At 43.7% G+C, this 24678-nt stretch overlaps 1 protein-coding gene across 3 annotated transcripts in view; it reads left to right on the top strand.

Annotated features, from left to right (window-relative positions):
- The first annotated feature begins 14933 nt into the window (after positions 1–14933).
- Positions 14934–24678, top strand: part of Smurf (SMAD specific E3 ubiquitin protein ligase) — a 288864-nt gene continuing 279119 nt past the window's right edge. For all 3 annotated transcript variants that reach the window (XM_070088416.1, XM_070088415.1, XM_070088412.1), the window contains exon 1: positions 14934–15069. In XM_070088416.1, coding sequence (XP_069944517.1) covers positions 15015–15069 — 55 coding nt within the window. In that variant the 5' untranslated portion in view covers positions 14934–15014. The remainder of the gene's footprint in view (positions 15070–24678) is intronic.

Below are 24678 nucleotides of genomic sequence, written 5' to 3'. Positions count from 1 at the left end.
ATCCAAGGATATACGGTGGTGTGGGTGCCTCTGTGCTAATTTCATTCATAATTTAGTGTACTAGCCTTCACAAGCGGTACATATATTATTGTGACCACGGTCGAGTGGTATTGAATTAATAATAGTGCGACTAGCCGAGGATTCGAACCCATGTCGTCGGCTAGTCACAGTGTTGTTATTGATTCAGTACCACTCGTTCGTGGTCACAATTATTATTATTATTATAATCAAAAAGAAGCGCTAAGCCACAAGGGCTATACAGCTCGTGGTCACAATAATATAGTATATACCGCTCGTGAAGGCTAGTACACCAAACGAGGATTAGAATGAAATTAGCTCAGAGGCACCCACACCACCGTATGCCCTCGGATCAAGATAAAATACCTAGCTCTGCTGGGTGCTTGATTCTTGTATGATTGCCAAAAATGACATGGGTTGGAATCCTCGGCTAGTCGCAGTATTGTTATTGATTCAATATCATTCGTTCATGGTTAAAATGATATATGTATATAGTGTGCCGAATAGGTAAAACTTGCGATTTTGGCTTAAACAGCAACGCTCTTGTTGCCGAATAAGGCAAACGAAAATTTGTGTATGTAATAATTTTTCAAAAATCATTCTGAGCCTACCAAAAATGTATATATTTGATTGTGTTTGTTTATTATTAAATTATTGTAAGCTTATCTAAAATATATTTTGTTGGATTAGGCTAAATTAAATTGCGCTTGTTACAATAAGGTTATGTAAGTGTCCTAAGGTACAAAATTAATTTTTACATTAACATAAATGAAAAAATATATATTTAATCGTATAAGAGAAAATTTTAGAAAGGACTTAATTTTAAATGAATTCTTGCTAATTGACCAGTTTTATCTATTATGAGGACCCCGGAACTCTCTCCAGGTAAACATGTATAATTAATATATATATATATATATATATATATATATATATATATATATATATATATATATATATATATATATATATATATATATATATATAACAAGTCGGCCGTCTCCCACCGAGGCAGGGTGACCCAAAAAAGAAAGAAAATCCCCAAAAAGAAGATACTTTCATCATCATTCAACACTTTCACCCCAATGGAAATAGGTCACTCTGTCTGACTTTTTTGGGTTATCCTAGGTTCTCTACACATATGCTGCTATGTATGATAATTCTATGTAACTGTATTTGTGTATACCTGAATAAACTTACTTACTCACACATAATCACTGTTTTTGCAGAGGTGCTCAGAACACAACAGTCTAGAAGCATATACGTATAAAGATACACAACATTAGCACAGTATAATAATACTAATATCTTTATTTGCTACAAGTACATGTACAAGGTATACAGTCCTAGCTGACATCACTGACATACTACTATATAGAAAGCCGCTTGTTATGCAGAGCATTTCTGGCAAATTAGGTCAGTTTTGTCCCAGGATGCGACCCACACCAGTCGACTAACACCCAGGTACCCATTTTACAGATGGGTGAACATGGACAACAGGTGTAAGGAAACACGTCCAATGTTACCACCCCTTCGCCGGGAATCGAACCCAGACCTCACCGTGTGAAGCGAGAGCTTTTGCCACCAGGCCACAAGAATGCAAGTTTTCGTCAACATTTTTCTATTAATAAGAAAGAAAGGTTGAAAGAAACATGTAAGTGGAAGGAAGAGGAGAATAAAAGAGGAGTGGCAAATAAAGGACCACGAGGGGTACAAAGAAAGTGCAATGACCGGGTGAACAGGTGGTCTCTGGGAGAGATGGTGGCCGGAAAACCTAGAGGATGTGGGTGAGGACGGCTGGGGTGGGGGGATGATGGGAGGTGGTGCTCCGGGCGTAGGGGGAAGAGGTAGTGGATTACAGGGAGAGCAATGTGGGATATTGAGGGTGGGGAAGGTGGGGGCCACCTAGGGGGAACGGGAAGGGTCCAGTACCACACCTGGAATCCTCGAGGACACACTGAATGACCTTAATAGAGATGGAAAAAGAATATGTGAAAGAACGATCAAGTCACCTTGTCCTTTCTGCTCAGGTACCTGACCTTGCCTAAGCTTGCTTATTTCCTGACCACCTCCCTCCACGCACCTCTTTCCCCCTCGACACTACCAGTTACTGGAGTTGGTCCAAGACAGTACCAGCTACTGGAGTTGGTCCAAGACAGTACCAGCTACTGGAGTTGGTCCAAGACAGTACCAGCTACTGGAGTTGGTCCAAGACAGTACCAGTTACTGGAGTTGGTCCAAGACAGTACCAGCTACTGGAGTTGGTCCAAGACAGTACCAGCTACTGGAGTTGGTCCAAGACAGTACCAGCTACTGGAGTTGGTCCAAGACAGTACCAGCTACTGGAGTTGGTCCAAGACAGTACCAGCTACTGGAGTTGGTCTAAGACAGTACCAGCTACTGGAGTTGGTCCAAGACAGTACCAGCTACTGGAGTTGGTCCAAGACAGTACCAGCTACTGGAGTTGGTCCAAGACAGTACCAGCTACTGGAGTTGGTCCAAGACAGTACCAGCTACTGGAGTTGGTCCAAGACAGCACCAGCTACTGGAGTTGGTCCAAGACAGTACCAGCTACTGGAGTTGGTCCAAGACAGTACCAGCTACTGGAGTTGGTCTAAGACAGTACCAGCTACTGGAGTTGGTCCAAGACAATACCAGCTACTGGAGTCACAGTCCAGGACACTAACAGCTCCTAGTCACAGTACAGGACATTACCAGCTCCTGGCGTCATAGATATACTGGTAGCACAGTGGTAAGGCACTCGCTTCACAACTGACAGGATCAGAGTTAAATTCTGGGCGGAGCGATATGTATAGGGAGTATTATAAGAATAATTGAATTTGTTTTCGTTACATGGTTTTTATAAAATTGAATAAGTAGTAATACACACGGAGAGCCCCTGGTTATGCAGAGCATTTCGAGCAATGTTACAACAATCCTAGTGCTAATAAAACATAACAGAATTAAAAAAAAGCATGGCATATACAGTTATACAAAGATATTAAGAATGTACATAGAATAAATGTAATTTTAATGAACGACACATGTACAACACTTAGGTATTTTTGTTGTGGGGACGTTTCGCCAACTAGTGGCTTTGTCAGTCCAATACAGAGAATAACGGTGGAAGATGTGAAGAGGGAGTTTGAGATAATCAGTCCCTCAGCCTAGAGATGTGCTCAGTCTAACAGTCTTGACTGATAAAATCATTGGTTGGTAACAAGGTTCCACAGTAATGACAACCAGGTGTTGCTCAAGGATTTCATTCATCTGCTTTTCTATTTTCGAAACCATATATATATAAAATTCTTGGGTTATCATGGATTATTAACTGTGTCCATAGTGTGTTGCTATGTCAGACATTATTAACTCTTTCTAACTTACAGTCTCCTACAGAAAATTTCTAGTTAAAGCACACCTTCAGGTGCACCTGGGCCGGCTGTGTGCCAGGTATTACAGACAGCATCACCTGCATTCCTATCATCGCACGTTACATCTGGCGAACTTGTGGAATAGGTTTTCCTTATGAAAGGTGCCAGTGAGAAATTTGATCCACAGAATTGGGCTTATTCGACCTCCCATAACTCGACCTTTGTTGCCTTCCATTCACCCAGACGCTATATGACATTGTCGTCTACGAGTCTGTCACACATATATAGTTCCTTGACAATGTGAGTAGTCACGAAAGCGCTTGGAATTTCACTACTCTTTCACAGTGGTTGTTTTGCATATTTTAAAATCACCTGTTTACTGTGAACTTATTGCATATATGTACAAATGCATATTTCTATATTTTGCTGCATTATAATTTTATGACTACCCTTGGGCTATTAATTTTTCGTTCATTAAGGTAGTGGCGGCTGGGCTTATGGGATATAGGGATACCTTTCTCGGATCATGCATTGACCGAAACACGTGTAATTTAGATAGGTTTGACTTTGAAATGAGTTGAGGCTGGCTAACACTTCTTGGCCTGTAAATTCAACTGCATGCAAAAAATAAAAATAAAAAAAAAAAGAGTGAGACGACACCAGTCGACGGAAAGTTGCTGCGGCCAGGAAGCTGAGGTTGAACTTTTGCACATTCAAATAGGTAATTACAAACACTCTTGTTTTTTTCAAGCAAATGTTAAGTTATTCCACAGAATAGTTACGCAATTATCTTTAATTCCTTTTTGTACATCTTCTGTCCACATTATTTTCTGTTAATATTTATTTTTTTGCAAGTCACTTTCCCTTCACCTGACAATCGACCGTCTCTCAACATTCACACAATCCTTAACACTCACACAATCCTTAACACTCACACAATATATGTACAGTATGTGCAACAAGACTGGCTACAAAATAAAACTTTACTGAGCAATCCTCTTCTGTGCAGAGTTTAATCAAGTCAAGACAAAGTTCCACAGAGTGAAACATTGCCACAAAATATCTTGTTCGTATCTTTGCCATCATACTTCTCGGCAACATATTTTTAAGGGAAAACTTGTGTAGGAGTACCTCACTGTGTTGAAATTTATGTGTGACACTGGTGTTTCTCTTCGCTGATTTCCCGACAGCCAGGTGTTTCAGCTGATATTACAGTTTTATCGTGTAATTTTTAGTTATTTATAGGGATACTCTTCAACTGTGCAAAGCAAAATGAGACGAGTGTTCCAGCGAAGGTTATCTAAGGCCAGGATTCCATAAACTACTTCCCTCCCTCTCCCACTCTTAATTAAGTTACCTTTTGATAGTGACGATAAAACTTCTTTTTGCGAGGCACATAGCTTAAATGTTAGGTTAGGTTAGGTAAAATTTGTCAGGACACAGGACAAGTGTTGGTTAGATGACCATAAGCTGGAGCTTATGGTCATCTGACTAAGACCTTCCGCTGGCTTACCGGTCTACCCTCTTAAAAATAATGGTCATTGTTATAACCATTTGTGAGTTAAATGCAGAGGTGTCATAGCTTATATACTCAGTAAGGCGAAGAATTAGACACATGCGCAACTTCTAGGTATCTTTATTGTAAACGTTTCGCCATCCAGTGGCTTTATTAATACATATTCAAAGACATAACTGGGAGACAGTAGAACTATATACAAAAAACGAGGTAGTCAGTCCCTCAGCCTCGGAGTTGAAGAGTACAGTAGTCGTCGAGAGTCTGAAGCACAGGCTAGGTTAGGTAAGGTTTATCAGGAAGCAGGACAATCGTCTCCTGACGAGGGTCTTAGTCAGATTATAGACCAATAAGCCTAACCCCCAGAGTGGAAAAAATTATGGAATCAATAATTGCCGAGGCAATTCGTAGCCATCTTGAAAAGTATAAACTGATCAACGAATCTCAGCATGGTTTTACAAAAGGGCGTTCCTGCCCTACGAATTTATTAACTTTTCTCACTAAGGTATTTGAGGAGGTAGATCATGGTAATGAATATGATATTGTGTAAATGGACTTCAGTAAGGCTTTTGATAGTCCCACATCAAACTATTGAGGAAAATTAAGACACACGGAATAGGAAAAAAAATTTCCTGGATAGAGGTATTGTGGAAAATACTGTATATATTTTCCGGAAATACGGTAATTTATAGGTAAATAGATGCCCTATATTGTATTTTTAAAAGAAGTATGTTATCGAAAAAAAGAAGAGACACTCGCCATCTTGGTTTTGAATTGGATACAACGTTGGTGTAATGGTGTAATAGAGGTTAAAATTGTGTTGACACCTCTCAAATAGGAGGCGAAATTGGTGGATGTGCATTCCTGCATAACTTGAGATATCAGACGACTGGACAAGACAGCTCCAGGAACCTCAGATAAGCTCTCTAGATTTGTGTGTAATTCTGGCCAGCATTATTTTCATAGATTTAGTTAGAGTGAGGTTTTCTGAGTATGATACACATTAATCTCCAGTCAAATTGGTGAGTGATATTAAGATATATTTTTCTTCTGTTATGTAATTGTGTATATATATATAACCATTTATTATTTTTAATATACAGTCCACAAATTTATATATTTACCAGTATTCCTGGTGTATGTATATTTCATTTAATTAATAGGTCCAGAGCAACTTGTGGTTATGACAGTGGTAGGTATCGAAGGGGGACATTTTTTGCGACCTAGGTGTCCCAAATTCCTACTTGTCTATGTAACATTGATAAATAATAATTATCTTTATCATTTACTGTTATGTACATAATTAGTTACATTCAGATAAATGCAATTTTCCACATTTAATTTGCCCATTGGTCCTTCGAACCGGATGTAATTAGTGAAGTCATTAATTAGTTAATTACTTAATAATTATATGTGAAATGACAGGAGGTGGATGTTAAGTTCACAAATTTACTTAATGTGTAGTGGATTATAATTATTACAATATTAATTTGGATAAGTCAAGTGTGGCTAAAGATTATATTAATGTGTATAAGTGTATGTGTAATTGATAAGCCAAGTGTAGCTAATTATATTGTGTATATTAATTTTGCAAAGCCAAAGTGGCTAGGATTTATATTAATGTATTTGTATAATATTAATTTGATAAGACAATTCTGGCCAAGATTTATATCAGTGTATGTGTAATTGATAAGCCAAGTGTAACTAATTATATTAATGTGTATAATATTAATTTTGCTATGCCAAATTCTGGCAAGGATTTATTAATTTGTATAATATTAATTTTGATAAGCCAAGTCTGGCTAAAGGTTTGTTAGTATTAATGTACAATTAAAATTTATATAATTTTCTTGCACATGTAATTGCTAAGCTCAAGTAGCTAGGATTTATTCAAAGGTAAGTTGTATCAGTGTTGTAAGTTGTAATCAGTGTTATTAATAAAGTTGAATTTAATACATTGCATCATGGCTGAAAATAAGGAAATTAATGTAGAAGACAAACATATGGAATATAGAGTAAAGAAAGCATCACTACAAGCTAGAAAAGTTCATGTAACCAAGGCATATAATAAATGTTTGGAATTAATGAATCAAGAAACTGTGAATACTGATGATTTAAAATTGTATTTAGATGCTTTAGGTAATAGATATGATTCATACAAATTATATTACAACAAATGTGAAGGAGATTTGTTAGTAAACTGTGTAGATGAGACTGAAGTAGATCTCATGATTAATCAATATTATGAATTAGAGGAAAAGATTCTTTCTTGTAAAAGTCAGGCCTTGAATAAATTAAAATGTGTAAACCAGGCAGTTAATCAGTCTGCTCCAACAAATAATATGTCTTTGCCAAAACTCCCAGAATTATGTTTACCTGTATTTAATCCTGGTGAAAATTGGGAGGAATTTTGGTCAATTTTTAAAGCAGCTGTGCATGACAGGAGTGACCTAGCCTGTGTAACTAAATTATTTTACCTCAAAGGACAGGTAAGAGGAGATGCTCACATACTCATACAAGCCTTTCCCAATGTAGATGACTCTTACAAGGAAGCAGTTGACTTGTTGAAGGTCACTTATGGTAATATAGAACAAAGTAGGTTGGATCTAGTGAATATCATTGTTAATTTAAAATCTCCAGATCACACTTACAAAGGTTTACAGCAGTTTAGAGTTAAACTGGAGAGCACTCTCAAAACTTTAAGTAATAAATATAATCTGAAGGAATCAGACTGGTTATTGAGTGCCATGGTACAGAATAAATTAAACTATAAAACACTTGAATGGATCTCAAACAAATATCACAAGGGTTATTTTGGTCTGGAGGAAATAAGACTAGGTCTACAAGAATTAATTGTGCAGTTGCAGACCAGCCAACCAACTCATTTTAAAGATGCAACACATAATAACTCTGAGGTATCTGTCAAGTTTCACAAAGGGAAAAATTATCCCAATGGTAATAATCAAAATTCATTTCCTAAAAATAGTTGCATAGGTGCATATCAAGTAGCAGGAATCAGAAATAATGATTCTCCACAAGGTAAGAAGAATAAGTACCCTCCTAAGAGTAGCCCAGTTAATAAGAAACCAGTCAAAGAAAAGAGAGATTGTCTTTTCTGCAAGGGTACTCATTTTTCTAAGAATTGCAATGCATACAATTCATGGAATGATAAAGTTGAAAGATTGGAGGAACTTGACAGATGTATCAGGTGTTTAGGTAATCACAATGTAAAGGATTGTTATGCCAAATTAAACAACTGTTATCAATGTCACAAAGGAAGACACCATATAGTCATGTGTAAGGGTCTATATGATAATGTTGATAATAATGATAATGTTGACAATCCTGACACAACAGTAGCTAATGTAAAAATTGCTGCTAATGTTAATAATGATGGTTTTGCTGAAGTAGCCTTACCTGTGTTACAGGTAAAAATTGATGATAAAAGGCATAAATCAAAAAATGTAAATGCATTATTGGACCAGGGATCCCAGCGTACTTTCATAAAACGTAAATGTCTTGATGGTATGAAAGTACAGATGGGAGATCCCACAACTTTAAAATTATCTGGTTTTCTCTCGGATAAAAGGTCTCAATTGTATGACACTGTTTATGTAACTGTCAGGTTGGGCAATGAGAAAAAACGTGTTAATGCAGTAATTGTAGATAGACTTCCAGAGAAAATATCTACAGTAGGGCTTAGTAAAGCTACAGAAAGACTTTCACATAATGTAAATTTAGCACCTTCTGGTGTAAGTGATGATTCTGTAGGCCCAATAAATATTTTGATAGGTAGTGACTATTATGCCTCCTTTGTAAAGGGTATGGTAAAGAAATGTGGTGTCACCCTTTTGAAGACTGCAGGAGGCCATGTAATGTATGGTAGGATTCCTCGTAATAATAATTCATGACTAGAGGAAACTACAAATACCATAACTGTGTGTCTTACTCATGAAATCGTACCCCAGTATAATTCTTCCATAGAGGATGGTGTTGAGCCAGTGCATAAATTGTGGGAATTAGACAGCATTGGAATAAATGTAAATGAAGAAAGTCCAGACGATTCTTTTACTCAGGAGCAATACCTGAGAGATGTAAAATTTGAATCTGGACAATACTGGGTACGACTTCCGTGGAGACTGAACCATCCAGAATTGCCCACTAATTACAGAATGGCATATGGACAGTTAAAGGCTCAGCTCCGCGAACTGAGTAAGACACCAGAATTGTTAACTGCCTATAATGATATAATTGCTGAGCAGTTAATTAATAAATTTATAGAAGAGGTACCTCCTGAGCAAGCCAAAATTTATGGTCACTATTTGCCACATCACGGAGTGAAGAAGGATTCTAAAACCACTCCTTTGAGGATTGTGTTTAATTGTAGTGCCAGGAGTAACAAAAATGTACCTAGTTTAAATGACTGTTTGATGACAGGTCCGTCGTTGACGGAAAAATTAGGAGATATCTTATTAAATTTCAGAGTAAAGAATTATGCCTTTACGGCTGACATAAGTAAAGCTTTCCTAAGAGTGGGTTTACAAGAGGCTGACCGGGATTGTACCTGCTTCTTATGGCCTGAGAATCCTAGTGACCCACTTAGCCCTCTGAAAACCTTTCGCTTTAGGAGCGTATTATTTGGTGCTACATCCAGTCCGTTCCTACTTCAAGCGACGATAAATGCACACCTTAAACGTATGGAAAGTCCATTGAGTAAAGTAATGAGCAAACAATTTTATGTGGACAATTTCCTGGGTGTGACGTCAACTGAAGAGGAACTGTTAATGACTTATGGAGAGGCTAATAAAATAATGCAAAGTGCAAATATGCCTCTGAGGGAATGGAATAGTAATTCGTCCAAATTAAAGGACAAAATAAGTAAAGATTACCCTGGAGATGAAGTACCAAAATGTAGTAATGTATTGGGTTTAACTTGGGATACTGAGAGAGATTTGTTAATGTTAAAACCTAATAATTACAGTATGCCCAATAAATTAACTAAGAGAGTTTTGCTTGCTGAAGTTTCCAAATGTTTTGATCCACTAGGTTTAGTGTCACCCCTTACTATAAGAGGGAAATTATTAATACAGGAAGCATGGAAACTTAAATGTGCTTGGGATGAAATTCTACCTGAGGAATTCATTAACAGGTGGGATGAATTAATTGGTGATTATGAAAAAATTCCAATGTTGGAGTTCCCACGCCAGGTGGCCAATCCAAATGGGAAAAATGTACTCCACATTTTTTGTGATGCTTCAAAATTGGCATATGGAGCAGTTGCTTACCTTCAATGTAATAGTGTTATTTCTCTTGTTATGTCTAAGGCTAAAGTGTCTCCAATTAAATCACATACCTTACCTCAGTTGGAATTAACAGCCATTTATGTAGGTGTCAAATTAGCTAATTATATAAGAAATAAGTTGCAGGAGATAAATATTAGTGACACTGTAATTTGGTCTGATAATGAGGTATCCTTACAATGGATTCATAATGGAAACAGTAAAATTGTGTACTTACAAAACAGAGTCGCTGAAATTAATCAGATGCAAGAGAAGTATAATAGTTTGGGTCAGCATATGTTAACATTTAATCATATACCTGGTGAGGAGAATCCAGCTGATTTCTTGTCTCGAGGTTTACCTTATGCTAAATTTGTAAATGCTGGTTGGTAAATAAAGCTAATTGGCCTGTACAAAAGGCGTATATTGCTCCTGTTGAAATTACTGTGACCACCGCTCCAATAGTTTGTCCTTCCTTAGCCATTGATATAAATAGGTATTCTTCTTTACCCAAACTAATCAATGTAACTAAGTTGGTGTTTAAATTTCTAAACAAGATGAATATTTCATTTAAGTTTTCACATCCTCTTGAATATTGGATAAAGAGGGTACAGGAGGAAATCTATGGAAATGAGATTAAATTGATGATGGAAAGAAAAATTGTGAAAGGTTCCATAATAGAGAAATTGGGGCTGTATTTAGAGAACAATGTAATTAGGTGCAGAGGTAGGTTACAAAATGCTGAATTGGGTGATTATGCTAAACACCCTATCTTACTGCCCAAAACTCATCATCTAACAAATTTAATTGTTCTAAATGCCCATAAAAATGTAATGCATGGTGGGGTACAAGATACCTTAAATTGTATTAGGGAAACTTTCTGGATTCCACAAGGACGGCAAAGTGTAAAAAGGGTGATTAAATCTTGTGTAATATGTCGCCGTGTGGATGCCAGATCCTATATGTACCCAGGTCCTCCACCATTGTCAAATGAGCAATTTGAGTCGTTTAGCAACGAACTCCGGCCAGCCGCAGTGTGGAAAATACTGTATATATTTTCCGGAAATACAGTAATTTATAGGTAAATAGATGCCCTATATTGTATTTTTAAAAGTATGTTATCGAAAAAAAAGAAGAGACTCGCCATCTTGGTTTTGAATTTGGATTACAAACGTTGGTGTAATGGGAAGAATTTTTCGTGCTCTAGAGGTTAAAATTGTGTTGACACCTCTCAAATAGGAGGCGAAATTGGTGGACGTGCATTCCTGCATAACTTGAGATATCAGACGACTGGACAAGACAGCTCCAGGAACCTCAGATAAGCTCTCTAGATTTGTAATTCTGGCCAGCATTATTTTCATAGATTTAGTTAGAGTGAGGTTTTCTGAGTATGATACACATTAATCTCCAGTCAAATTGGTGAGTGATATATTTTCCTTCTGTTATGTAATTGTGTATATATATAACCATTTATTTTTAATATACAGTCCACAAATTTATATATTTACCAGTATTCCTGGTGTATGTATATTTCATTTAATAGGTCCAGAGCAACTTGTGGTTATGACAGTGGTAGGTATCGAAGGGGGACATTTTTTGCGACTTTGGTGTCCCTAAATTCCTACTTGTCTATGTAACATTGATAAATAATAATTATCTTTGTTATCATTTACTGTTATGTATGTACATAGTTACATTCAGATAAATGCAATTTTCCACAGGTATGGTTGACAGATAGGCAGCAGAAAGTTTGCATAAACGTGAGGATGTGGTTGGCTGTGATGTGAGGATGTGGTTGGCTGTGACGTGAGGATGTGGTTGGCTGTGATATGAGGATGTAGTTGGCTGTGATGTGAGGATGTGATTGGCTGTGATGTGAGGATGTGGTTGGCTGTGATATGAGGATGTGGTTGGCTGTCATGTGAGGATGTGATTGGCTGTGATATGAGGATGTGGTTGGCTGTCATGTGAGGATGTGGTTGGCTGTGATGTGAGGATGTGGTTGGCTGTGATGTGAGGATGTGGTTGACTGATATGAGGATATGGTTGGCTGTGATGTGAGGATGTGGTTGGTTGTGATGTGAGGATGTGGTTGGCTGTGATGTGAGGATGTGGTTGGCTGTGATGTGAGGATGTGGTTGACTGTGGTATGAGGATGTGATTAACTGTGATGTGAGGATGTGGTTGGCTGTGACGTGAGGATGTGGTTGACTGTTATATGAGGATGTGGTTGGCTGTGATGTGAGGATGTGGTTGGCTGTGATGTGAGGATGTGGTTGACTGTGATGTGAGGATGTGGTTGGCTGTGATGTGAGGATGTGATTGGTTGTGATGTGAGGATGTGGTTGGCTGTGATGTGAGGATGTGGTTGACTGTGATATGAGGATGTGGTTGGTTGTGATGTGAGGATGTGGTTGGCTGTGACGTGAGAATGTGGTTGGCTGTGATGTGAGGATGTGGTTGGCTGTGATGTGAGGATGTGGTTGGCTGTGGTGTGAGGATGTGGTTGGCTGTGATGTGAGGATGTGGTTGGCTGTGATGTGAGGATGAGGTTGGCTGTGATATGAGGATGTGATTAGCTGTGATGAGAGGATGTGGTTGGCTGTGACGTGAGGATGTGGTTGGCTGTGATGTGAGGATGTGGTTGGCTGTGAAGTGAGGATGTGGTTGGCTGTGATGTGAGGATGTGGTTGGCTGTGATGTGAGGATGTGGTTGACTGTGATATGAGGATGTGGTTGGTTGTGATGTGAGGATGTGGTTAGCTGTGACGTGAGAATGTGGTTGGCTGTGATGTGAGGATGTGGTTGGCTGTGATGTGAGGATGTGGTTGGCTGTGATGTGAGGATGTGGTTGGCTGTGATGTGAGGATGTGGTTGGCTGTGATGTGAGGATGAGGTTGGCTGTGATATGAGGATGTGATTAGCTGTGATGTGAGGATGTGGTTGGCTGTGACGTGAGGATGTGGTTGGCTGTGACGTGAGGATGTGGTTGGCTGTGATGTGAGGATGTGGTTGGCTGTGATGTGAGGATGTGGTTGGGTGTGACGTGAGGATGTGGTTGGCTGTGATGTGAGGATGTGGTTGACTGTGATATGAGGATGTGGTTGGTTGTGATGTGAGGATGTGGTTGGCTGTGATGTGAGGATGTGGTTGGCTGTGATGTGAGGATGTGGTTGGCTGTGATGTGAGGATGTGGTTGGCTGTGAAATGGGTGTCCTATGGCCTGGTAGGCGATGCGTCTCGCTTCACACACAGTGTCCGTGGTTTGATCCCCGGCAAAGGGTGGAAACGCTGGGCGTGTTTCTTTACACCTGGTGTCCCCGTTCACCTAGCAACTAGGTACCTGGGTAATAGTCAACTGGTGTGGGTCGCATCCTGAGGAACAAGACTGAGGACCCCCAATGGAAATAAGAGAGTTCTTAGGTTATCCTGGGTAGATAACCCTCCAGAGTTAAAAATCCGAAAAAAACCTATCTTACATGAACGTACTTAAGCCTACTGCGGTGCTCTAGTCTTGTTAAACTCATATATGGATACAAGCGGCAGGTTCAAGTATATATATATGATGAGAAAGCTGGAGGTGGGGATGGAACCGAGGATCTGGTATTGTTCGTGGTGGTGGTTCATGTATTATTGTACTTTTCTCATACGTCCTCTACCCAACCTGTCTGATAGTTATACTGCTACGTTATCATGCAGAGTGTGGGGCTGTTTGGAAGCAAATAATCATGTTGATGTGTTGATATGTGGTGTTACGTGTGGACGTGTGTTGCAGCCATCACTGTGTATGAAGACACCATCCTGTGTGTTGCTGCTCCTCGTAATGTTCACATGTATTAATTTACACATATGTTATACGAACTCAAGCTGTAATAAACAACTGTCAATGAGCCCATCGTCCACCCTTCCGAGGAAGAGATAGATAGATAGATAGATAGATAGATAGATAGATAGAGAGAGAGAGAGAGAGAGAGAGAGAGAGAGAGAGAGAGAGAGAGAGAGAGAGAGAGAGAGAGAGAGAGAGAGAGAGAGAGGTAATGAATTCTAATATCGGTCAGTAGTAAGTTTATTTAGGCACAGGCACACATAAGTAAACTTATCATACCTAGTATAAATTACCTAGGATAACCCAAACAAAAGTCAGACTAAGTGACTTATTTTCATATTGGTAGGCCTACAGGCTCCGTCATGACAAGACGCTCGTTCAGCTACTAGCAGGTACTTGCTGTATATTTTATGCAACATATAATACCTACGAAATTAATCATGCATATAAAGTCCCTTAGTTGGAGTTTAAACAAGACAAAATATTAAATAAAAGTGTTTAACAAACTGCCTAAGATGATGCCAGTCATATCTTCATTTATCTTCGTTTGTAATCCTCACGCTGATATTATAAATTGACTTTGTTAAATAGTCATGTAATTTTTAAAATACTTCTATAGTTTTTTTCTTTGCTATATGCTAAAATTGCAGTGAAAATAAAGAAATATATTATTTTATCGGCAGCATTTGACATCTTGTTAAATGTGAGGCGGTACCAACATTCTACATTGTCAGTCCCTTATCTCACTGAACCCATGATAAATATAAAATCATGTAATATTGTGGCATGGTGATTAAATATATAGGCATGGTTGTTATAAATTTATACAAGTTTTTTCCATATAACCTAAAAAAATTAGGAAAAGTGAGGCAAAAACTGAGTGTTGGTTGTGTTGGTAAACGTGGATGAGCTGGTGGAGTGTGTTGTGGAAGCAGTGTACAAGTGATACTGAGTGAAACTGGACGTGTCGTCTGTCATGGTGAATATTTTGTAATTAATCTTGCAGAATGTCTAATCCAGCACCGCCCAGGAGAACCGGGGCGATGAAGATCCGACTTACAAGTGAGTACAAACTTCCTTAGCCACCTTAATGAACGAGGGAGGGTGTAATTGGCGTCTCCTTGGCTGGGCGGATAACAGTGTTGCTGCCCCAAAATGGCTGGACATTCTTGTTCCACGTTGGCCTTAGTTTAGTTGGTTTAGGTCATTATTGATGGAGTTTCAGGCGCCATCTTGCCGTCGTGGTCAGTAGACTGACGTCAGGTGGCGCAGTCGTTGTTTCACGTCAGTAATGTAAAAGTATGAAGGAGTTTCCAAGACTCGTTCCTTGAGTGATGGTGGGGGTGTTGAGCCCAGGGCTGAAGGTGGGGATGTTGAGCCCAGGGCTGAAGGTGGGGATGTTGAGCCCAGGGCTGAAGGTGGGGATGTTGAGCCCAGGGCTGAAGGTGGGGGGTGTTGAGCCCATGGCTGAAGGTGGGGGGTGTTGAGCCCAGGGCTGAAGGTGGTGGGGGTGTTGAGCCCAGGGCTGAAGGTGGGGGGGTTGAGCCCAGGGCTGAAGGTGGGGATGTTGAGCCCAGGGCTGAAGGTGGGGGTGTTGAGCCCAGGGCTGAAGGTGGGGGGTGTTGAGCCCAGGGCTGAAGGTGGTGGGGGTGTTGAGCCCAGGGCTGAAGGTGGGGGGTGTTGAGCCCAGGGCTGAAGGTGGGGGGGGGTGTTGAGCCCAGGGCTGAAGGTGGGGGGGGGTGTTGAGCCCAGGGCTGAAGGTGGGGGGGGTGTTGAGCCCTGGGCTGAAGGTGGGGGGTGTTGAGCCCAGGGCTGAAGGTGGGGGGGTGTTGAGCCCAGGGCTGAAGGTGGGGGGGTGTTGAGCCCAGGGCTGAAGGTGGGGGTGTTGAGCCCAGGGCTGAAGGTGGGGGGGGTGTTGAGCCCAGGGCTGAAGGTGGGGATGTTGAGCCCAGGGCTGAAGGTGGGGATGTTGAGCCCAGGGCTGAAGGTGGGGGTGTTGAGCCCAGGGCTGAAGGTGGGGGTGTTGAGCCCTGGGCTGAAGGTGGGGGGTGTTGAGCCCAGGGCTGAAGGTGGGGGGTGTTGAGCCCAGGGCTGAAGGTGGGGGGTGTTGAGCCCAGGGCTGAAGGTGGTGGGGGTGTTGAGCCCAGGGCTGAAGGTGGTGGGGGTGTTGAGCCCAGGGCTGAAGGTGGGGGGGTGTTGAGCCCAGGGCTGAAGGTGGGGGGGTGTTGAGCCCAGGGCTGAAGGTGGGGGTGTTGAGCCCAGGGCTGAAGGTGGGGGTGTTGAGCCCAGGGCTGAAGGTGGGGGTGTTGAGCCCAGGGCTGAAGGTGGGGGTGTTGAGCCCAGGGCTGAAGGTGGGGGTGTTGAGCCCAGGGCTGAAGGTGGGGGTGTTGAGCCCAGGGCTGAAGATGGTGGGGGTGTTGAGCCCAGGGCTGAAGATGGTGGGGGTGTTGAGCCCAGGGCTGAAGGTGGGGGGTGTTGAGCCCAGGGCTGAAGGTGGGGGTGTTGAGCCCTGGGCTGATGGTGGGGGTGTTGAGCCCTGGGCTGATGTTGGTGGGGGTGTTGAGCCCAGGGCTGAAGATGGTGGGGGTGTTGAGCCCAGGGCTGAAGGTGGGGGGTGTTGAGCCCAGGGCTGAAGGTGGGGGTGTTGAGCCCAGGGCTGAAGGTGGGGGGGGGGTGTTGAGCCCAGGGCTGAAGGTGGGGGGGGTGTTGAGCCCAGGGCTGAAGGTGGGGGGGGGTGTTGAGCCCAGGGCTGAAGGTGGGGGTGTTGAGCCCAGGGCTGAAGATGGTGGGGGGTGTTGAGCCCAGGGCTGAAGGTGGGGGGGGTGTTGAGCCCAGGGCTGAAGGTGGGGGGGGGTGTTGAGCCCAGGGCTGAAGGTGGGGGGTGTTTAGCCCAGGGCTGAAGGTGGGGGGGGTGTTGAGCCCAGGGCTGAAGGTGGGTGTTGAGCCCAGGGCTGAAGGTGGGGATGTTGAGCCCAGGGCTGAAGGTGGGGATGTTGAGCCCAGGGCTGAAGGTGGGGGTGTTGAGCCCAAGGCTGAAGGTGGGGGTGTTGAGCCCAGGGCTGAAGGTGGGGGGTGTTGAGCCCAGGGCTGAAGGTGGGGGGTGTTGAGCCCAGGGCTGAAGGGGGGGGTGTTGAGCCCAGGGCTGAAGGTGGGGGGTGTTGAGCCCATGGCTGAAGGTGGGGGGTGTTGAGCCCAGGGCTGAAGGTGGGGGGTGTTGAGCCCATGGCTGAAGGTGGGGGGTGTTGAGCCCATGGCTGAAGATGGGGGGTGTTGAGCCCATGGCTGAAGGTGGGGGGTGTTGAGCCCAGGGCTGAAGGTGGGGGGTGTTGAGCCCAGGGCTGAAGGTGGGGGGTGTTGAACTCAGGGCTGAAGGTAGGGGGTTTTGAGCCCAGGGCTGAAGGTGGGGGTGTTGAGCCCAGGGCTGAAGGTAGGGGGTGTTGAGCCCAGGGCTGAAGGTGGGGGGTGTTGAGCCCAGGGCTGAAGGTGGGGGGTGTTGAGCCCAGGGCTGGAGATGGGGGGTGTTGAGCCCAGGGCTGAAGGTGGGGGGTGTTGAGCCTAGGGTTGAAGGTGGGGGGTGTTGAGCCCAGGGTTGAAGGTGGGGGGTGTTGAGCCCAGGGCTGAAGGTAGGGGGGTGTTGAGCCCAGGGCTGAAGGTAGGGGGTGTTGAGCCCAGGGCTGAAGGTGGGGGGGTGTTGAGCCCAGGGCTGAAGGTGGGGGTGTTGAGCCCAGGGCTGAAGGTGGGGGTGTTGAGCCCAGGGCTGAATGAAGGTGGGGGTGTTGAGCCCAGGGCTGAATGAAGGTGGGGGTGTTGAGCCCAGGGCTGAATGAAGGTGGGGGTGTTGAGCCCAGGGCTGAAGGTGGGGGGTGTTGAGCCCAGGGCTGAATGAAGGTGGGGGGTGTTGAGCCCAGGGCTGAATGAAGGTGGGGGGTGTTGAGCCCAGGGCTGAATGAAGGTGGGGGGTGTTGAGCCCAGGGCTGAATGAAGGTGGGGGGTGTTGAGCCCAGGGCTGAAGGTGGGGGGTGGTGAGCCCAGGGCGGAAGGTCGGGGGTGTTGCGCCCAGGGCTGAAGGTGGGGGTGTTGAGCCCAGGGCTGAAGGTGGGGGTGTTGAGCCCAGGGCTGAAGATGGGGGGTGTTGAGCCCAGGGCTGAAGGTGGGGGGTGTTGAGCCCAGGGCTGAATGAAGGTGGGGGGGGGTGTTGAGCCCAGGGCTGAAGGTGGGGGTGTTGAGCCCAGGGCTGAAGGTGGGGGGTGTTGAGCCCAGGGCTGAAGGTAGGGGGTGTTGAGCCCAGGGCTGAATGAAGGTGGGGGTATGTTGAGCCCAGGGCTGAAGGTGGGGGTATGTTGAGCCCAGGGCTGAAGGTGGGGGGTGTTGAGTCTTTCAAGGTTCACAGTAGTGCCATTATCACATCTGCTAGGAAAATGATAGGATAAATAATGAGAAGTTTCGAAACGAGGGATGCTAGGCCAATCATGATCCTCTTAAGTTGTTCTCTCTAAGCTGGAATACTGATGTACACTAAGAGCCCCTTTCAAGGTCGGTAACATTGCAGATCTGAAGAATGTACAGAGAACCTCCACTTTTCACATTAGCTCAGTCGAGCACCTTAATTACTGGTAACATTTTAAGTCCCATGATCTGTACTCCCAGGAACACCGACGAGAAAGATCAGTCATAATCTTCACCTGGGACCGGCCCCAAGTCTACACTCACAAATCACTCCCTACGAAGGCAAAAGACTCTCCAGACGGTGCAGCAAACCCCAAGAAACAGGGGTGCCATGAGTACACTAAGAGAAAACACAAAAAGTATCCTGGGCTCAAAATTGTTAAACAGCCTCCCATCATACATAAGGGAAATTACCAGTAGATCCCTGGCTGTCTTCATGAGCGAACCGGACAAATGCCTAAACTGAGTGTCCGATCAGCCGGGCTGTGGTTCGTACGTTGGATTGCGTGCGGCCAGCAGTAACAGCCAGGTTGATCAGGCACGGGGGCATTGACTCCCCTAGAACAGACTAGTGTTGATCCAGGGCTGAATATGGGGGAAGGGGTGAAGATAGGGGTTTAGAGTCCAGTGCTAGATAAGATTTTGTTCGGATTTTTAGCCCCGGAGGGTTAGCCACCCAGGATAACCCAAGAAAGTAATTTCGTCATCGAGATCTGTCTTATTTCCATTGGGGTCCTTCAATTTTGTCCGTAGGATGAGACCCACACCAGTCGATTAACACCCAGGTGCCTACTTACTTGCTAGGTGAACGGGGACAGCAGGTGTAAGGAAACACGCCCAATATTTCCACCCGGCCGGGGATTTAACCGCAGACAGTGTCCGTGGTGGGGGTGTTGAGCCCAGAGCTGATATACCTTTGATGATTTTAAAGAGTTTTTTTTACTCCCGGAGCTCGGTCCTGGGCTACGTTTGTCCGGTGCTTGCTTGGTCACCTAGGTTGTTACTGTTGGCATCCCTCTGGCCCACATATCCATAACCATGGTTGATCTGGCACTTAGTGGAGCTACTTGTCTAGCTTCCTCTTGAAGACTTACCTGGAGGTTATTCCGGGGGGGGGGAGGTTACCTGGAGGTTATTCCGGGGATCAACGCCCCCGCGGCCCGGTCCATGACCAGGCCTCCCGATGGATCAGGGCCTGATCAACTAGGCTGTTACTGCTGGCCGCACGCAGTCCGACGTACGAGCCACAGCCCGGCTCATCCGGCACTGACTTTAGGTATCTGTCCAGCTCTCTATTGAAGGCAGCCAGGGGTTTATTGGCAATTCCCCTAATGCTTGATGGGAGGCTGTTGAACAGTTTTGGGCCCCGGACACTTATGGTGTTTTCTCTTAGTGTACCAGTGGCGCCCCTACTTTTTATTGGCGGCATTTTGCATCGCCTGCCCAGTCTTTTACTTTCGTAGGGAGTGATTTCTGTGTGCAGATTTGGGACCATTCCTTCCAAGATTTTCCAAGTGTAGATTATGATATATCTCTCCCTCCTGCGTTCCAACGAGTACAAGTGCTTCCAAGCGTTCCCAGTAGTTAAGGTGCTTGACAGAACTTATACGTGCAGTAAAGGATCTCTGTACACTCTCTAGATCTGCGATTTCACCTGCTTTGTATGGAGATGTTAATGTACAGCAGTATTCCAGCCTAGAGAGAACAAGTGATTTGAAAGGGATCATCATGGGCTTGGCATCTCTCGTTTTGAAAGTTCTCATTATCCATCCTATCATTTTCTTTGCACGTGCGATCGTGGCACTGTTGTGATCCTTGAAAGTGAGATCCTCAGACATTACTACTCCCAGGTCCCTTACATTATTTTTCCGCTCTATTGTATGGCCGGAGTCAGTAGTATACTCTGTTCTAGTTATTATCTCCTCCAGTTTTCCATAACGGAGTAGTTGGAATTTGTCCTCATTGAACATCATATTGTTTACCGTTGCCCACTGGAAAACTTTGTTTATATCTTCTTGGAGGTTAACCGCGTCCTCAGCAGATGACAGCCTCATGCAGATCCTAGTATCATCCGCAAAGGATGATACGGTGCTGTGGTGTATATATCTGTTTATGTCTGATATGAGGATAAGGAATAAGATGGGGGCGAGTACTGTGCCTTGTGGAACAGAGCTCTTCACTATGGCAGCCTCCGATTTAACTCTGTTGACCACTACTCTTTGTGTTCGATTTGTTAGGAAGTTGAAGATCCATCTCCCCACTTTCCCAGTTATTCCTTTAGCACGTATTTTATGGGCTATTACGCCATGATCGCATTTGTCAAATGCTTTTGCAAAGTCTGTGTATATTACATCTGCATTCTGATTTTCTTCCAGTGCATCCAAGGCCATGTCATAGTGATCCAGTAGTTGTGAGAGGCAGGAGCGACCTGCCCTGAACCCATGTTGCCCTGGATTGTGCAGATTTTGGGAATCCAGGTGATTTGCAATCCTGCTTCTTAGCACTCTTTCAAAGATTTTTATGATGTGGGATGTCAGAGCTATTGGTCTATAGTTCTTAGCTAATGCTTTGCTGCCACCTTTATGGAGTGGGGCTATATCCGTTGTTTTAAGTGACTGTGGAATTTCACCCATGTCCAAGCTCCTCCTCCATAGTGTACTTAGGGCACGCGAGAGGGGTTTCTTGCAGTTCTTAATGAAAACAGAGTTCCACGAGTCTGGGCCCGGGGCTGAGTGCATAGGCATGTTGTCAATGGCTTTTTCGAAATCTATCGGAGTTATGGTAATGTCGGAAATCTGGCATACATTTATGGAGTTTTGAGGCTCATTCATGAAGAAATCATTTGGGTCGTCGATCCTCAGACCGATTAGTGGTTCACTAAACACAGAGTCGTACTGGGATTTCAATATTTCACTCATTTCCTTGTTGTCGTCTGTGTAAGTCCCATCCTGTCTGAGTAAGGGCCCGATACTAGATGTGGTATTTGCCTTGTTTTTGGCATATGAAAAGAAATATTTTGAATTTCTTTCAATTTCACTAATAGCTTTAAGCTCCTCCTGCCTCTCCTGGTTCCTGTAAGAGTCATTTAGCTTAAGTTCGATAGTTTCCACTTGTATTTCTGACATCTGGTAAGATGTTGAATAGCTTATGATAAATTTTTATTAAGTTTTTATTCAATTTTTATTTCATGATGTACACACGGAGTTTGCAAAAGACGTTTGACAAATGCGATCATGGGATACTCGCACACAAAATGAGAGCCATAAGCATAGTGGGGAGGGTAAGTAGATGGATTTTCAACTCTTGACAGAGAGCACAGAGCCTCAAAAATGAGCCTCAAGAATGAGCCTCAAACCCTGCCAATGTATGCCAAATTTCTGACATAACCCTAACTCCACTAGACTGAGAAAGTCATCGACGCCATGCCCATGCACTCAGCCCCAGACCCAGACTCATGGAGCTCTGTGTTCATTAAGAACTGCAAGAAACCCCTCTCACGGACCCTAAGGATGCTATGGAGAAGGAACTTAGACACAGGCGAGATTCCAGTCACTAAAAACGGATATAGCCCCACTCCATAAAGGTGGCAGCAAAGCAGTAGCTAAGAACTATAGACCAATAGCTTTAACGTTCCATATCATAAAAATCTTTGAAAGAGCTCTAAGAAGCAGGATAGCAAACCACTTGGACTCCCAAAAATTGCACAATCCAGGGCAACATGGTTTCAGAGCAGGTCGCTCCTGCCTCTCGCAACTATTGGACCACTGTGATATGAAATTTAAGACACGTGCAGCATCTGGTTATCTTTATTGTAGACGTTTCTCCATCCAGTGGCTATATCAATACAGATTATAGGACATAATTAGAAGAGTAGAACTATATACAAAAGATAACAAGATGTTGCACATGTCTTAAATTTCATCTCGTCGGTATTTTATACCTTTCTTGCACACTATGATATGGTTTTAGATACACTGGAAAACAGAATGCAGATGTAGTATACACAGATTTTGCAAAAGCCTTTGACAAGTGCGATCATGGTGTAATAGCACACAAAATGCGTGGTAAAGGGATAACTGGCGAAGTAGGCAGATGGATCTTCAACTTTCTAACCAATCGAACACAGTAGTGGTAAACAAAGTTAAATCGGAAGCTGCCATAGTGAAGAGCTCTGTTCCACAAGCCACAGTACTCTCTTCTATCCTGTTCCTCATCCTCATATCAGACAGAGATGTAAACCATAGCACTGCATCATCCTTTGCAGACGATACTAGGATTGCATGAGAGTGCCATCCATGGAGGGCATGGCAAATCTCCAAGATATAAACCAAGTTTTCCAATGGCAATGGAGAACAATATGGTGTTCAATGAAGAAAAATTCCAACTACTCCATTATGGAAAGCTGGAGGAAATAAAAGGTAGGACTGAGTATACTACAAACTCTAATCACACAGTATAGCCTAAAAGTACTGTGAAGGACCTGGATGTGGTAATGTCATGTGGGTTCGATAACGTGGATGGAGTAAAAACACTCACGTAGGCTGGTTAGTACGTATAATTATAACGGAAAGTATGGGAAGCACCAGGCTGCCCTGCCTCCCTCTCTGCTCTCTCAGACTGACCCACCAGTGTCTAGGGGGTGAGCGGCATTCAAAAACATGCTATGGTCAGCAGCAACGTGAATAAGTCAGTGATTCACACAGACGGTTGGTAGCGAGTCATCTACTGGTAACTGCTTACTGGTAACTGGTACTACTGAGAGTAATGTCCGAACACCTCACCTTTAAGGACCACAACAATGCCACTATCACATCTGCGAGGAATCTGATAGGATGGATAATGAGAACATTCAAGATGCTAAGCCAATGATGATCCTTTATCAAATCACTTGTTCTCTCTAGGCTGGAATAGTGCTGTACATTAACATCCCCATTCAAGGCAGGTGAAACTGCAGATCTAGAGAATGTACAGAGAACCTTTACTGCACGTTTATGTTCCATCAAACCCCTTAACTACTGGGAACGCCTGGAAGCGCTTGACTTGTACTCACTGGAACGCAGGCGAGAGATATGTATCATAATCTACACCTGGAAGATTCTGGAGGGACTGGTTCCTCATCTACAGAAATCACTCCCTACGAAAGCAAAAGACTTGGCAGAGGATACAACATACCCCCAGTGAAAAGTAAGGGCTCCACTGGTACACTAAGAGAAAACAATCAGTGTCCGGGGCCCAAGACTGTTCAAGAGCCATAAGGGGCATTACTAATAGACCCCTGGTTGTTTTCAAGAGGGAGCTAGATAGATACCTAAAGTCTGTGCTGGATCACACGGGCTGTGGTTCGTACGTTGGACTACGGGCGGCCAGCAGTAACAGCCTCGTTGATCAAGCCCTGATCCACGGGAGGCCTGGTCCTGGACTGTGCCACGGGGGCGTTGATCCCCAGAATGCCCTCCAGGTAGATTCCAGGTAGGCAGGTAGTAGTAAATAGCAAAATCCAGCATTAGCTAGGTAGAAAGCTCGGTACCCCAAGGCACGGTCATAGAGCCTCCACCATTTCTTATCCTCATATCTAGAGGGAATATCTACCTGGAGAGTGTTCCGGGGGTCAACGCCCCTATGGCTCGGTCCATGACCAGCCATCGTGGTGGATCAGGGCCTGATCAGTCAGGCTGTTACAACTGCCGGCTGCACGTAACCCAACCTACGAACCGCAGCCCGGCTGGTCAGGTACTGACTTTAGGTATCAGGCATAAAAACACCCGTCTCAGTTTTGTATCATTTGCGGAGGACTAAAATAAACATGAAAATCACCTCGGTAGAAGACGGGAAAAATACAGGAAGATACAAGCAGGATTTTCCATAGGACATTGGCGGACAACATGACGTTCAGTGATAAATTCCAACAGCTTAAATATGGAAAGAATTAAAAACTCAAAAAGTGACACTGTACGAAACCTAAAAAGGTTATTAAATAGAATTAAAGAAATATTCACATGAAAGACCTAGGAGTGATCGTGTGTGCTGACCTTTCTTTCAAAGAACACACTAAGACCAATGTCACGACAGCCAGGAAAATGGAGTGGGTAAGATAAGATAAGATTTCGTTCGGATTTTTAACCCCAGAGGGTTAGCCACCCAGGATAACCCAAGAAAGTCAGTGCGTCATCGAGGACTGTCTAACTTATTTCCATTGGGGTCCTTAATCTTGTCCCCCAGGATGCG

Source organism: Cherax quadricarinatus, chromosome 24 (genome assembly GCF_038502225.1).
Source record: "Cherax quadricarinatus isolate ZL_2023a chromosome 24, ASM3850222v1, whole genome shotgun sequence".
NCBI classification, from domain to species: domain Eukaryota; kingdom Metazoa; phylum Arthropoda; class Malacostraca; order Decapoda; family Parastacidae; genus Cherax; species Cherax quadricarinatus.
Note: the sequence above shows the minus strand (reverse complement) of the source record. Positions and strands in the feature narration are given on the sequence as shown.